This window comes from Podarcis erhardii, assembly GCF_964252035.2.
Source record: "Podarcis erhardii genome assembly, chromosome: 2".
Lineage (NCBI taxonomy): Eukaryota > Metazoa > Chordata > Lepidosauria > Squamata > Lacertidae > Podarcis > Podarcis erhardii.
Window position 1 is genome coordinate 2,603,523 of NC_138498.1, and position 16,786 is coordinate 2,620,308.

Below are 16,786 nucleotides of genomic sequence, written 5' to 3' on the forward strand. Positions count from 1 at the left end.
TATAACTTATCGTAACTTATTGCTCAACCTCTACATTACAGCTGGTAACCACTTAATTTTTATCCAACATCACACTAATGTCCATTAATTTTATAATGCCTCTGCAGATAGTCTTTGAATTTCTTCCAATCTTCCTCCACCATCTCTTTTCCCTGGTCTCGGATTCTGCCGGCCTATTGCAAATGTTTGTTGAATACCACCATGTGTATAGAAACCAGCCCACTGTGCAAAGATAAAAGCACACTGGGTGCCCTCTGGCTGAAAAAGGTTCCCCACTCCTGTCTTAGGAAATGGGGCAGCTGATAATACAATATTCATTTGCATCACAAATCAGGAAAGTAATCAACACAGCCTGGGCAGGCATGACCTTAGCTGCCTTCCCACTCTACTGGAGTGGGTGGGGGTAGGATGTTATGAACATTTGCATTGCTATTGCATCAAGAAGGGTTACACGTGTGTGTGTGTGTGTGTGTGTGTGTGTGTGTGGATGATTTAGCAACAAAAAGCAGTTAAATTCCTCTAGCTGCATAAATTAAAGCTCTTTTATCTCAAGGCTAAGCAGCTCCCTGGAGCTGATAGGTGAACCCACTTTATTCTGCTGGTAATTGCTCAGTCTCCTTCACTCACTGCTTTGCAGCTATGATACTCTTTTAGAAACACAATGGAGGGAAGAAGGGGTTTGAATATATCACTCAGTAAGGAAGGTTCTGTGCTCCATCTCTTAGCATGAAAGGGGTCGGCCTCAGCAGTTGTGAGTCGTGCTTCATCAGCCAGGAGAAAATATCCTCCTCAGAGAGATGGAAAGTGGCAAGAATGAATTCAAAGGTTAGGGTGGGTGGACTACCTCTGCTATGCTGGCCCCCCACCCCACCAGTCCTGGATAACTCCCCACCCTAACTTTTTTCATTTCAGCACCACAATACATTTTGCTGCTGCCATTGTTAAACAACTGGCATTCAGAAAGCCATGCCTGTCTACTTCAGATCACAAAGATATCAGCCAGTAGATCCAGAACAACCTTCTGGCCACCCCTGATTTAGATGGCTATGCCTTCAGTCATACATTCAGGCTAACTGGCCTTTTCCCAGCCCTTCCAGCACCCTGGAACGAGGTGACTTGTGCCACTGATGTGCCTATCTTTCTATACAGCGGTGAGGACGAGGGACATCCATGGATCTCCAGACATTACTGGACTATGACACCCATCATCTCTGACCATTGGCCATGCTGACTGGGGCTGATGGGAGTGGGAGGGCTGCAGCTCTCCCACCCCTGTAATATAAGGTGTTCAGAAAATATTGGACTTGTTCACCATAACGAGCCAATTTCTCCTACTACCTGGAGCCAGCCCTGCTTTGTGGGAAGTTCTACCTGGAGCCAGCCTACCAAGTTCATTTTCAAAGTTAAGAGAAAGGTGATTTGCTTATGCTTGCTTGAACAAGCTACACGTCAGATACCTCAATGGTCTTATGTTCGCAGGAATGCAAGGAAAAGCTAGTTTAGGCAATCTTCCTGTAGAGAAGGAATAGGGAACTTGTGGCCCTCCAACTCCCATCCGTCCCAGCCAACATGGACATGGGTGATGGGATTTGTAGTCCTGACACATCTGGAGGGCACCAGGTCCTTCATCCCTGCTGTAGAACTTGTCTGGGAGTGCCGTCTTCTAAAAACACCCTTGATTGCAAGATTATCATGTGACTGTGAGTGCCAATCATCCTGGGCTAGACTGAAGTTTCCTCCCTGCCAGGAATGCTCATTTGAGAACAAAAAATGCTGGGGTTGAATGAGGCCCCCCAAAAGGCTTTCTCTGCCTTTTTATGGGAGTTGCAAATGCAAACTAGATTAAACTTGCTCTGTGTTATTATCTAGCACATCTAAAGTACAAGTCTTCTTCCTACCACACAAAGCAGATTGGCTGAGAGAGAGAGAGAAAATGCTGCAGTCTTGCAAGCACACAACACATACGCCTGTATCATGCTCTGATTACGGTTTCCACACAGTTTTTCTTCAACTCCCTCTCCTGACATAAACCAGAACACCCGCCCCCCTTCTGCCAGGAGGCACCTGTGTTTGATCTTCAAATGGAGCAGAGATAATCTGAAAGCCAAGAAATTACACGCTCCTCTTTGCGAATTCCAAAACCATCCCTTTCCTCTGAGACCCAACAGCCACAGCAGCAGAAAAGAAGAAAATGTGTTTGTTAAATGGGGGGGGGGGGAGAGGGAGAGAGAGTATGCCACTGTATGGAGTCGCTGCTACAGTGCACATAAATATTGAATGCTGTGCTGAGCCCCCTCTGGTAGCATAATATGAAGTCAGATCTCAGATGGAGGATATGTATAAACAGGTTCTGTTTCTGAAGGAGCAATTCTGAAGGCTAAACTCAGGATCTCTGGTTTCCAGGGTTGGGTCTTTTTGGCTGAAGATGGAATGTAGCATTTGTAAGGCAGTAGAGATGCTTTGGAAGTTCCTGGCCAGTATAAATGCATGCTTATTCTTCACCAGGAAGCAGCAAGTTATTAGATGGATTACTCAGTAGATTTCCCCTTTAAATGCCACATCTGTCTTTAGCCTGAGTGAACAGGTGGGGGTGGGGTGGAGGAAAGACATGGACTGTCCAGATAGCCAAGACTGGTCCCTTTCCCCTTCCTGCCCCACGCCACCAGCCCATACTCTTCTGATGCCAATGGAAGCTGGCCTTTTGCATGGCCAGGGGCAGGGGGAGCATCCTCCTTGCAGCAGAGGCGGATTTAGGGCCCCACACCTAGGGGGCACTGCAGGGCATGGCAACCAAGACATAGTGAATTGAGTAGAATGGAAGGTGAGAGGTGGGGGGGGGGAGGCTCTGAATTTTGGCCTTGCAGAAGGTGCCACTGAAATGTGAAAGACCCAAGTCCTTCCCTGTTGTCAGCACTGGATTAAGATACAGTGAGGCCCCAGGCCATGTGGAGTTTAAGAGGTCCGTAGTGGTGCTAAAATCAATGCTATTTTTGGTATATATTTTTGGTCCTATCAGAACAATTGTGTCTATTTTAGAGTCTCTTTCCCCAATTTCCTTTAATTTTTTAAAAAGCCAATTATGTAAGACTTGAAATTCAGTAAAAATGTCAACTTAGTGTAAGTTTTACTCAGCATAGACCCACTGAAATTAATGAACATATGACTTAAGTTAGCGTTATTCATTTCAAAAGGTCTACTATGAGTAAAATTTAGCTGAATGCAAACCCTCATATTTAGAGGTCATTCATAGTCTGAGGCCCTAACCTGTTGTTTGCTTAGGTTGCCCATAAATCCGCCACTGCCTTCGCTCCCTGGGAGTGGGCTGTTTTTCACTGCAGCTGCAGTACAGGAGAAAGGGTTAACCCTCCCTCAGGCACCATGATTTTGAGCCTAATCTCCACCCCCCACCCTGCCTCAGAAAAGTGGGGGAAGGTACAATTAATGCACTCACAATTCTTTTATTCTTTTAAGTGTCCATTTGGACACAGCGTCTTCAGACGTTGTAAGGGTTCTCGTGGCTCAAAACCAAAGAGACAGTTTTTATGAAACAAATTTTTCTCCATGATTATTCCTAAGCCTGTATATCTCACAAAAGGTGTATTTGTAGCTGACTTTATAAAAGAAAAAGCGGCACAGTTCAGATCAGTGCTGAATGGGCCGTGCCCTCTGGCAGACTCTGTTTGGGTTAAGTCCCATTCCCTTACAATCTGTTTAATCCTGCTTGGTGTCTAGTAGCATGTTGGAGCTGTGAGTTTCTGGGATCCTGCCGGAATCTGGTCTGCTGGAGTTACAGAAGGGGAGCCTGGTAGTCCAGCAGTGTTCTAGTTCCCATGACAACACCCTCTTACGTTTCCTGGGTGACAGAGCCGCTCCAAATTAGGTACCCTGTGTGGTGTGTGAAATATTAGAGGCTGTGTCAAATGTTTGTCTATTTAGCTTTCTATTTAGCAAAAGTCATGCTTTTGAAGGGGAAGATGCATCCTGAACACACCTATAATGTTGAAGTCATGGAGGGTAAATGAAGCAGCCCTCAGGAAGTATTGCCCTTATTCCTAACACATTGTTGTGCACCAACACTATCTCCAAGCAGTGCAAGATTCCAGGGGTTCCAGCCGTTTACCCAGGGTTCATGTTTCCTTTTGGGAATGAGGCATGGCAGAGACTGTGGTGTCTTTGTGATATATGGCTTCTTTACACATATATACAACCTGAGCCTACAATGGAGGGGTTCCCAGCATCAACACCCCAAAGGGGTATTGTTTCTTTGATAGCTGCAACCATGGATTCAAGCAGAAATCAGCTGTTCGACAGTGGAATTTGCTGCCAAGGAGTGTGGTGGAGTCTCCTCCTTTGGAGGTCTTTAAGCAGAGGCTTGACAACCATATGTCAGGAGTACTCTGATGGTGTTTCCTGCTTGGCAGGGGGTTGGACTCGATGGCCCTTGTGGTCTCTTCCAACTCTATGATTCTATGATTCTATGATTCTATGTCTCTCTGACCCTCGGCTTGCTACTTTTTCCTCTCCCTCACATCACACAAAACTAAACTCTGAACTCTGGGTTTTGTTCTTATCTCTATCTCATTGCTGGAGGAGGGACCCCACCCATTTGTCACCCACAGTGGCTTAGAGTGGGGGGCTGAGGGGTGTGTGGCCGGGACACATTTTAGGGTGGGGGTGCAACTAGGCCTGGCTCTGGTGGGCGAGGGAGCTGCCGAGCCAGTTTCCTTGCTCCCGGCTGCAGTAGCTCCGCTCCCGGATCAAGCCTGGGGGTGGAGTGCAGGAGAGTCAGCAGCAGTGCTGCCTCTCTCCTCAGCTGGGCTACGCGTGTGCCTGGCTGCAGCTCCACTCCTGGGTCAGGTCTGATGTTCGGATTAGTGATGTTCAGATCTGGTGTTCACATGTCTTTCCCTCCCTACCTCCTGTCCTGGGTAAAACTGATTAGCGGATGAGTTGGCAGGAAATACCTCTTTGGGCCCAATGAGGGAAATATTTTCTGTATTGATTTTATTTTGTTTTTTGGTTAAAAGTCAAAAGCAATGCTCAGTCAGTCCTAATTGCTTGTTTGCACATTCATCAGTCGTTCTTTTATATTTCTCTGACTAGGCATTCTCAGACCCATTGGGCTCCTGAAGAGAGTTTCAAAGCTCCGCAAAGGCCTGTGGTCCTGGGCCTCAATTAGCACCTTGAGCCACAGATAACCCTCATCCCAAAAAGTACTACAACAAGGAGAACCATAGAAACACAATAAATTGAACTGAATTTAATGAGAAGCAATTTAATCCATAAAATGAAACATTCCAAAAGTTTAATGAGCCACCACCACATTATAACAACATTATGGAAGAACTCCACTCAATACACTCTGAGAATCCCTGGGAGTTTTCTCATTCATGCTATCCTTCCCCCAAATAATCCTGGGAATTGTAGTTTGCCCCTCACAGAGCTGTAGTTCCCAGCACCATTACACTATAGTTCCCAGGATTATTGAGGATAAGCAGTGTTCTTTTGTGCATGATTTCCTGGGGGGCAGCCAAGGGCGTTATTGCACCTATTTTGAAACAAGTGAACCAGGTTTATCCCCTGACTGATTTGGTGACTCTCCCTGACTTGCCAAAATTAGGCCCCCCTTCATCATGGCATGATGCTGTCTGCTTCTTTATTAACGTATTGCTCTTTCCCCCCTCCCTTGTGTCTCCTCTCCACACATACAAATCCTTCTCTCCCAGAAATTGATGAAGACCGGCTCCCCAACCCTCTTTTGAAGGTATGTATAACTTCTCCAAGGGGTGAGGAACTGAAGTCCAGTTTCATTTATCCAGCAGAATTGGGTGCTAAAGTATGTCCTGGATAGAACCATTTCAAGCTGCAGATACAGTTTTAAGGCACCCCCAGTGAAAATTCTCCATGCACAAAGAAAAATAAAATGTCAGTGAAAAGGTTCTCCCTGGTGTGCTAGCTTTCTGTGTGAAGAGGATGGGGGAGTTGTTTTTTGGCAAGCATTGACACAGGCAACCTTCTCCCACCAAGCACCTAGTCCAGGAAAAGGCTTCATTGCTTGATCATATAGTAAAGTGGTATTTATTTAACATTAATTTGGGGTGTGAGAAAGAAAGAATATTATCTTTCTAAGTCAATCCAAGTGCTTGGAAGGGTGCCTTCTGATCCTTACCAAAAGTCTTGCCATCACCACCAGCTCCACCACCTAATGCACATCCTTTCATTTCAGTTGGTATAAGTCCTCAGAAGAGCTACTGATCTCATGGTAGGAGGACAGAGGGAGCATTTGCCACTGCTGCTCCTCTTCCTTGACTTAAGAAGCAGTGGCAGGAACAATGTGCTTAAAGGAGAGTGTCGTGATGGTGCTGGCGGCAAGATCTGGTATGGATGGGTAGGGGGGAGCTAACACTTCTTATCTCGTTTGGATTTTAATCTAGCCAGAGAAAAATTCCTGGCCTTGAAATATTTCCTAATGTGGCAAGTTTTAGGAGCTGCTAAAATTCTTCTCCAAACGTAGAGAGGTTCACCAGCATCTTCCACCTCCTATTGTCAGCTGATGGGCATGTGGAGGCTCACCTTGTACCATCAAAGGAGTAATCCAGAATGCACCTTAAGTTCCCAAATGTTCCTTTGAAGCCCCACCCATCTTACACCTCACACCTGATGCCATAAATGATGTCAGATGTAAGATGGGCTTCCACAGAACAGTCTCACAAGTCAAATGGGGAGGCCTGGCAATTTGGCCCATGTGCCCACAGGCTGCTCACCCCTGCTTTAAGCGCCCCATAGTGAGTAGAAAGTCAACAGGTGCTGGTTTTCCTGACATGAGACTTCAGTGAATGGGAGCACTTGCCACATCATGCCTCCATGGGAGTGGACAAATCAGGCACACTTTCTGGTTTGAATCTTGAAGGGAGGGGCTGCAGGTGGGGAGGGACTTCTTCTGGCAGGTTGTTGCTGTGTAGACTAAAGGCACCTCCCCATCAGGCAGTGGCACTTTCTCTCCAGATGGACTGGGCCCCTCGGAGAGGAGAGGCTGCATTTTGAGAGGCCTTGTTCTCACTGAGCATCTTCTCTTTCATTCCTGAACTGGCAGGATCCAGATTCAGGACATAGCTAAAGTTTTGCTCCAGAGTTTCCACCTAGGGGCTCATCAGGTATTTTCACCTCTCCCCCCCCCACACACCTTTCTTTACAGCCAGGAATGTCGATGTCTCCAAGGCAGAGGAAGAAGGTTTCTCGCACCACCCCCACCATGAAAGGTAACAGTGGCTGCAGTTTAGGGACTAGTTGACTCCAAGTGAAGGGCCCTTAATGGTTCTTGCCACTACCAGCCTGAGCGTATTGCTTCACTCTGGGAAGGAATGGAGGTTTTTCTTAACTTTGTACGGATATTGGCAGTGCTTTGAAAGCAACAAGCTCTCTCGCTGCTTTCCCCCACCATGTCTTTCTCTGCACTCTAGAGAAGATCAAGAGTTCTGTCAGTGAGGTTCTGTGTAGGATAGGCTAAACCCCTGCATCTTCCCCACTCCATCAGCTTGGAGATGGGGGAGAGCATTGGGGCTTACAGCCACAGCTCCTTCAGATGGCAGCATGTTTCACCCCCGCAGTATTTCCCCCTTCTCTTTGTGAGGTAATGGCAGGGTTAGGCAGGGTCAGTAGCCAGCACAAGTTTTTGTCTGGCTGTCTATTGACTTGCTTGCTAAAAGCACTGAAGGCCCACAGATGGAATGGCTGTTTTTTCAAAGGTGTGCATGCACATGCACACACACAGACACACTGCTATGTCCCTTGCTTGGCAGTATCCCAGGAATGGCATCCTGTAATTAATGACATGGTTGTTTAAGAGAGATTAGGATTTATTTTTAAACAAGCATTCTCCAATTATAGGGCTGGAAGGTACCTTCAAAGGTCATCCAATCCATTCTGTTCCCCCCAACTGGTCTTAAGCCCATTTGCACGTAAACAGCCCCAGGCAGATGCTTCTCTCAACCTGTTTTTACAAATGCTCATTCATGGCATTGCTCCAGAATGTCCAACTCTTAAAGACGTGATCTACACCCATGGAAGACCCACACCTCCCCCCCCCCAGTGGGTCTGTACCAATTTAAGATGGATTCCTGCATGTAGAACAGTTGCCAAGCTGATATCCGCTTGTAGTGAGGGTTTTAGTTATTTTTCACTCATGCAAACCTACCCACTCCCATTTGCAGTTGAACATTCTGAAGTGCCCACAAAGATGTCCTGTGTGATTCTTCTGTACGTGTGGATGGGTTCTAAGTTGTCTTTGTGTGTTCCCATCTACAATTTTCTTCTTTCTGTCTGACTAAATGTGTCTGGTCCCCCCTCCTCCTCCTGCAATCTTTCCTCATAAATTTTGCATTGAACCACTTTATCTTTTGCATTGCTCTACATTCCCTCCAATTTGCCCACCCTGCTATTTTTTAAGCCTTGCAGAGCACAATTCTCAGGCTGTGACAGAGTCACAGGATCCATTTTGGAGCACAGAGAGATCAGGGTTGAAAGAGGAACAGGTTCTATAACTAGAGGTCATTATGACTCGTGGGTGATGGAGAAATTCTGTTTTCCAGAAAACAGGTTAAAGTTCTGACAACCAGGATTCAAGGTCAAATATTCATATACCAGTTGGAAAGAAGAAAGGTCATTAGGCATTGGGTCAAAAAGGGTGACAGTGGAACTGACAGTGTGCTCCTATGCATATCTGCTCAGAAGTGAGTCCTCTTGAGTTTAGTGGAACTTACTCCCAGGTAAAGTATATAAAGGAGCGCAGGGGTAGGAAGCATGGAGTACAGGAAGTGGTTTAGAACACTGTTCTTCAACCTTGGGGGGGATTGTAACCAACAAAGTCTTTCTGTTGGCACATCTCCACAATGGGACTTTGCCTCCTCCACATCTAAATCCATTCTGTGGTTTACCCCAACCCTCTGGAACAAATTGCACAGCGGGCAGGAGAGGAGAGAGAGAAAGTCCTGGTACACAGGAAGAAATCCTTGCACCAAAGGGACCATTTCGTTGGCCACAACCCTGTGTGGTGGGCTACAGCTACACCTTCCTTCAGTTCCCAAGCCATCAAAAGGCACTGCCTACTGGTAGCTGAATGTTTCTCAATGAACAACTCTCCTTTTTTACAACTGGGCTTAAAAAAATTAAATGTGTGCACAGGAAATCGTCCCAGACTCTTTAAATTTCATATTTTTCATGAGGTTTTCTTCCTCCCCTCCTCCCCCTTTCAGAGCTCCAGCTGATGGTTGAGCACCATCTCTGCAAGCAGCAGGCGGATGAGGAGGATGTCAGCACTGGGAGCCAGGAGCCACACAGTCCAAGCTGCTGCCCTCATGCCAACTCAGAACCTGGCCACAGTCCTGGGAGTTGCCCTTTGGCCCAAGCTCATGCTCAGCTGGGCATTCAGCAAGGGGAGCCCATTGGCCTGGAGGAACGTGAGTATGTTTCAGTCAACTAGAGGCATTACCCACTTTTCCTAGCTAGCATGGGTGAAGGGAGTTGTCATCCAAAACATCTGGAGGGCATCAGATTGATCAAGGTTAGCCTACATTTTATGCTTTATTTTAGGGTTATCATATTCTGAAGAGCAAAAAAGAGGACACATTTGCCAACTTCTACTTTTAACAATGGATAACTATGATGACACTCATTTTATGTACCCATGAAAAAGAGAGCATCTCCTGGAAAAAGAGGACATATGGCAACCCTACATTTTATCCCATAGAACTCAGTGGGGGCATAGAGGTCTTTTCTGATTTGTGCAGCCCTTTATCTGCATAGCACCACCCTGGAATCTGGTTTTTGGTTTTTTTTTAATGGTCCATGTAATATGATCAGTCCATGACAGCCTATGTGAAAGCAAGCTGTGCATTAACACGGTGCTGCTGCAGATCATGCTAATAGCCTGTGCGTGGGACAGGACACTCTTCCCCCCACACTGCAGCAGCCAGCCTGAATGCAAAGGCATGCCAAAAAATCCTTTGTCTAATAAGGAGATCAAACAGTGGCCTCTAGCGGATGTAGTTCAAAATGATAGCCGAGCTTTGCTTGAGTCCTCTCTCTCTCTCTCTCTCTCGGGGAGGGGGGAGGCCTTCCTGGAGGGAAGCGTTTTGATCCACTCCCTGTCTTGATAAATGATTTATCAGGGATGTTCTCTCTAACAAGCTCTGCCCAAGCCCCTTGTCAAATATTCATAGTGTGAGCGTGTCCTGCAAAGTGCTGCGGCTGGATGATGGGCTCAAAACAGCAGTGGTCTCCCCTTTGACATTTCACAGAAGAGGGAAGATGGCTGCTCTTGTTTTCCATTATAAACAGGACTTCAGAGTGCAGCAGGGAACAGACAAAAAGAGCAAACTGCTTCCCTAGAGACTTGTGTCATGTCCCACCAAGGGTTGTGAGTGGGGTTCTCCCCCAACACTAAGCTCAAGTAATGTATGTTTTATTATTTCCCTTGGTTGAGAACTCACAGCTTTTGAGGAGTATGCTATGGGAAGCTGTCATTCAAGACATAACAACTGGAACTTCAGCCAGGGCCAGCCTAACCATAGAGTCAGGCTAGGGGACTTCCTCAGCTTTCTCTTGGAGAAAGAGGCCATTCCCTGCACCTCTGGAGGAAGGGCATCCTTGGCAGAGGCTTAGCTGCTGGGCCGAAATTGCCCTTGTCCTTTCCTGGGGATTCAACCAAGAGCCACCTTTATCTTTCCCAGGCACAATTGTAAGCTGGAGGAAGTAAAAAAAGTGGCAGGCATTTGACCATGTTTCTCCTAATGAACTTGGCTTTGGGGGCAAAATAAAAAATAATAAAAAAGGCAAAACAGGTCCAAGATGTTTGGGCTATTTTATGAGAAAATGTGTGTCTGTTATATGGGAGACTCAACAAGAATAGTTCTTCTTTTGCTTGCCCCAAGTAAGAACATAGGAGCTCGGCTGGATCAAGCTAATGGCTCATCTGGTCCAGGTTTCTGTTCTGAGAGGGCCAAGCAGATGCCACTGACAGCCTGCTCCTCCGTGAATTTATTCAGCCCTTTTTAAAGCCATCCAAGTGGGTGGTCATCCCTGTATTTTGTGGGAACGATTTGCACAGTAACTATGCACTGTGGGAAGAAGTGTTTAATTTTGCCTGACCTAAATTTTCCAACATTCAGCTTCTTTGGATGTCCCCAAGTTCTAGCATTATGAAAAATGGAGAAAAACATCTGCCTCTGAACTTTCTCCTTGCTGTGTACAATTTTATAAACATCTATTGTGTCCCTCCTGAACTCACTTTTTTCTGATTCCAGAGGGTGCATTATAGAGAAACAGTGTTGTGTTAGAAAGGTGGGGTGGGGTGGGGGGGAGGGAGAGAGAGAGAGAGAGTGCTGCTGTTGACTGAATGAATTGTACAATCACAATAGTAAAGGACTGGTAAAAGAGGTAGCATCTTACACTTTTCAGTGCTTCCATAGACAGAGGTTTCTAATCTATGTAACTGATAGATGTCAAGGAATCTGAGGGTGAGATTCAGTCCAGATTAAGGAATGTGCAGCACAATAGCATGTGATTTAAATTACAAGGATTTAAAATGAAACTGAGAAGATGTAAATCCAGTCAACTCTTGGAAATGTTAGGTGGCTTGTCTTGTAATAGGACACAGTGGTGGAGAGTTCAACATTTTGACTTGCCTAAAGCAGCATCAACAAGAATCTTTTGAGCTAGCCGTATTTTTAATACAAACTGGCCCAGTATCACGAAGCAGCAAAAGACAATACGCCCAATAAAAAAACCCATTACACGGACCAGCATTATCACATTCATTCTCCTTGCAAGAACCTAAATACTCTTGGATGTCTTGAATTTTGGTTAAAGGAATGGTAGTTCTAGTTCCTTTTTGATGTTTTGTAAGAGCGGGATTCAAGAGAGGTTTAGAGTTGGACTCAGTGGCATGAAACTGCCATCCCTAAGAGATGGAAGAAGCTGCAGTGCCCATTCAGTTAGCCTGGCTCTCTTAATAGCTCCACCCTATGGCATTTCATTCATAGAGCTGCATAAGTAAATTATGGGATAGAGGTGTATGCATCATGCAGGTGATTCTGTGTACCTACACACGGGGTTTCCTGTGCACACTCCCCCCCCCCCCCGCTTTTGTCAAATCACAGTGCTCTTGCATTGGCAGGAGGCTACAGTTTGTGTGATGGCTCAGGGAACTGATGTTGGAAATGAAAACCTCACTACACGGTTCTCTCTGGATATTGACCTTTGTCAGTGATGGTCCATGCACCCCACCCCCATAGCAGGGTTGGGGAATCTATGGCCTTCCAGATGTTGTTGAATTAAAACTCCCATCAACCCCAGCCAGCACAGCTAATTGTCAGGAGGGTGGAAGTTCTATTCCAGCAACATCTAGAGAGCCACAGGTTCCCCACAGACACATTCGTCACTCTTGAGACTCCTGCCTTTACCCATTCTCCAAAGCAGCATACACAGCCTGCCTACCTTCCTTTAGGCTTTGTATGGGGTTTCTTATCACCCTCAGCTCCTGCATCGAACCTTCTTGCCTCATTTCTTCACTCAACCCAATTTCTGGGCCTATTATCCCTTCATTCCCCCACCTTTTCAGATGACTGTACCCATCTCTACTCAGCGCCTGTGGCTGATCCTTCCTCTTCCAAAGCCAGAACGTTTACGAACATTCCATGATGGCCATTTGTCCACAAAACCTCTCTGTGCATATAGGCAGCTATATGCACATAGCAACCCACTCCCATCAACATTTTCTCAACACATGAACATTGACGCTGAGGTGGTGGGCACTTTCCTGTTTTCATGTGCACACATGTGATTTGCACACAGAGGAGGCTCTTCTGAGCAGCCCTGTTGCAGCTATTCAGTCAATGGTTATGGAAGGCACACAAGTTGCAAAGGTAAAAATGTACACTGTTATAGAATATTGATCAAATGGTTACATAAAAAAAATGTACATTATAACTTTCTCTGTTACCCTCTATTAAAGAAATCGCCATCATACTCCCTGTTCTTTTCCCATAGACAAAACGCCCCAAATGAAGATTTTCTTAAGGAATATACTTGATGCAGTCTAGGCTTAATTAGCAGCATTAAGATGCTTTTCTCTTCTTTTACTTTATTGATCCCTTTGCTGGGGAAACCGAGCCAGATGGGCAGGGTATAAATAATAAATGATTATATAATAATAATTATGATTGTATAATCAATTATTATTCCTATTATTATTATTATTATTATTATTATTATTATTGCACACCCTCGCAATCCTTTGCAGGTGTGGGGTTTCCAGTGCATGCGTGGAGCTTCCAAAGAGTTGTCTGTTCACTTTAACAGAGGTACAGTGGTGCCTCGCAAGACGAAAATAATCCGTTCCGCAAGTCTCTTCGGCGGCTTCTCAAGTGCCAAGAGGTGTGCATAAAGTTTTCTCTGGCAGGGTTATAGATGGGGGAAAGGACACATGCTGGAGTTCAGAATGCCCATGTGGCCATATGGATTTGGGGAGAGGGGGCTGGCTATGACTGGAATTTATTGTCATGACACACTGAGTTTAACATTCCGTGTGAGCTTCCCATTATTTATTATTTATACCTTCCCAAATCTTCCCTGAGCAGTTCCAGCCAATTGAGAATCTATCCATGCATATATGTAGTGAGAAGTAAGTATACCTGTGTCTGCTTATTAACAGTGAATCTCATCTGGTATGCCTTTACTCAGTGACCCAGTTTAGAGAGATTTCTCTGGAGCTGTTTTGACAGATGTTCTTTGGTTTTGTTGTTGTTATTGTTCTCTATGCCCCAGTATCATCTGCCACTGCTGCTGTCCTCCCTATTCCGCTCCGCGGCTTGATTGTTTTGTGAATCAATTAAAAAATCCCTCCATTTCCTCATGGACTTTTTGACAATTGTTTTGTGCAGAAGGAAGCGTCACGGGAGCTTGCTGCGCAGAGAGACCCAGTAATGTGAAGCCAGACCTGTCCTCAGAGAAGCAAGGAGTTCATATACCACCGGAGAGCTCTGGGGAGAAGCAGAAGCTGGCCAAGGAGTATGTATAGCTGTGCCTCTAAATTTGGGGAGGGGGCAGGAAAAGGGAGATAAAGGAGCCAACTCTGCTCTGAATAGAACAGACACCCAGGGGTGTATTAATATCAATTCTGAAATTGCCGTCATTAGTGATATATAGTCTTCCTTTACAAGCTAGGGAAAGTATTTCAGGAAAAAGCCTTTGACTTTGCTGAATGTTTACCTCTTTGGGGTTTGGAAAGTGAAAGTAATTTGCGATTCACCTTTCTCTTGCTCCTTCATAGCTATTGTTTCCCCAAACTGTTGCTGCTTCAGCTTGCTTTCCCTAGGCTTAGGGCTTTCCTCCCCCACTTCCTTCTTGTAATCCAGGTCAGTGATGGCTTAGCAAAATGAAGTTGATTTAGAGTGAAGCTGATTTAGAGTGAGGCAGTGCTTCCTGGAGCAGCACTGCCTTTCCTTGGAATGGGTGAACACTTTTTGCCACATTTTTTTAAAAAGATCACCTGTAAAATACTGTACCAAAATCCAGGAAGAGGTGGATGGTTCATAGCTGCTGGATTTTGTGTGTGTGTGTGTGTGTGTGTGTGTGTGTGTGTGTGTGTGTGTGTAAACAGTAGTTTCACATTTTCAATCGTTTCTTTCAATCAGTTATTTCTAGTGTCCCCCCCACCCCAGGAGAACAGATTAAAATGTGATAGCAAATAACACCCATTCACTTGGAATTTCAGCATTTTCTGAAATGCAATGCAAATGTTTGCCCAGATGAATAGGGACACTGTATATCCCAGAAGCGCACCAAGATCTCTCTGCACATAGTAAGGAAGAATAAACCCATAGTTCTGCCTTGGTGCATAGTAATCCTAATATGACCTGCTGTATGCACATCAAAGAAGAAATTCCATATGTTGGCACACATGCATGGCACTGAGCAGAACATTGATGCAATGTGGTACTTTATTCTGCAAGGGGTATGTACATCTTAACATAGGGATGGATGAGTATCAATACCAAAATAATGGGTTGTGGCCAATGTTAGTCCTACTTGGAGTAGACCCATTAAAATGAATGGATAAGACTACCAGGTCTATTAAGGTAAATATGTCTACTCAACCTGGTGGAGGTCAAACCCAACCCCCCTTTTTCCTGCTTTCTAAACTTAAAAACGTGTCAGACATGAGCCTTTTATACACAGGAATGGCACTCAGGACAATATTTGAAAATGCTCATTCAGATATTGCCGTGTGAACCACCTTTGTGATTCTTCAGTTCATGCATTTCAGCACTGAGCAACTGAACAGGAAAATGGGTTTGAGAGCTATGCTTAAATAAAGGCAGCGTGTCCAGGTGAACCTGCGGGGGGACAGAGGATGCTCTGGGGTACAAAATAATCATGATAAAATATTTATCTTTTGCTGTGCATGTGCAAGCAAGCTGTATTGCAGATCAAAAGGCCACAGGTGCCAGGCCATCTGCATGACCTCTGGCACAATGCAGACACATGCAGCTGCAAGTCCCGCAGTGATAAAAATCATTGGATGGTGTGAGAGAGTAGGGAGAGAGCGAGAGCATGTTAGCTCTGCGGGTATCAAATTTCCTTTGTGGATGCCTGGATTATGAAGTCTCACTGTGACTTCAATTAGTTCTCCTTTCAGCTTAGATTAGTTCATTTCAGATCAAATTGGTCAAGGGAAAGGTTTGGTTGCTTCACTCAAGCCCAGGCTTAATGAAAACTGAAAGGGACGTTCTTTGTACTTTAGTATACTGAGAATGAAGATACAATATGGGCGCCAGGGGAGATGCAGACACATGCAGCAGACTTGGCACAAGTCTTCACTCTCTGGCTCCCGCACACCTGAGTGCCTACCTGTACCCAGCAATGTGTTGTCTTAACACAAAGCACAAGCCAAACAGAAGCAGAGATTTCAAGGTTCTTTGATGTATTCAGGCACCACTATCATTGGACAGTTTGACTATTTTGTTAAATTTACCAAGGGCTATGATTAGCTTGGTCTCTATATTTAGTCAAGAGGCAATTTTAGAGATCCTACTGGATCATACGAAAGATCTGTTGCTGAGCCAACAACCCTACCCACATTGTTCTTTTCCCCTCATGGTTGGATGTTCAGAGGAATATTGCCTCTGCTCAGCTGGGGCTGAGAGGAGTTCTGATCCAAAAATGTGGAGGGTACCAGGTTGGCAAAGTCTGTTCTATTGAGCTTACATAGTTCATAGCTGTTAGTAGGCGTATCCTCCAGTGAGTTCACAGAATCACAATCAATAATTGTAGAGCTGGAAGGGATCCATGAGGATCATCTAGTCCAGTCCCTGAGATTAAGAGTCTCATGTTCTACCAACTGAGCTATAAGGGGCCTAATTCCTTCTTAAAGCTATCTAACCCCATGGCTTTAAATTCCGTTGCATCTTGCATGCAAGAAAGAACATTTCTTGCCAATCAATTCCCTTAGGTGACCCTAAGTCCTAGTATTATGAGCCATGAAGAAAAATGCATCTCTGAACTCTCTCCATGCCATGCATAATTTCATATACTCTGTCTTCACCCACCCACCCAAAATAGACCCACACTCTTTAGCCTTTTCTTACAACAGAGGTGTAGAAAATTTGGCCCTCCAGCTGTTGTTGGACTACAATCCCCATCTGGCCCAGTCAGCACAGCCAATGGCCAGAGATGATGGGAGTTGTAGTCCAGTAACATCTGAATGGCCACAGGTGAGCTATCCCTGCCT

At 45.3% G+C, this 16,786-nt stretch overlaps 1 protein-coding gene across 2 annotated transcripts in view; it reads left to right on the forward strand.

Annotated features, from left to right (window-relative positions):
• Positions 1-16,786, forward strand: part of PPP1R1A (protein phosphatase 1 regulatory inhibitor subunit 1A) — a 74,907-nt gene that overhangs the window by 56,059 nt on the left and 2,062 nt on the right. Inside the window, exons 3-6 of one of the 2 annotated variants that reach the window (XM_081851885.1) lie at positions 5,727-5,764; positions 7,196-7,259; positions 9,252-9,455; positions 13,938-14,064. In XM_081851885.1, the coding sequence (XP_081708011.1) occupies positions 5,727-5,764; positions 7,196-7,259; positions 9,252-9,455; positions 13,938-14,064 (433 nt within the window). The remainder of the gene's footprint in view (positions 1-5,726; positions 5,765-7,195; positions 7,260-9,251; positions 9,456-13,937; positions 14,065-16,786) is intronic. The other variant, XM_081851886.1, reaches the window with a different exon arrangement.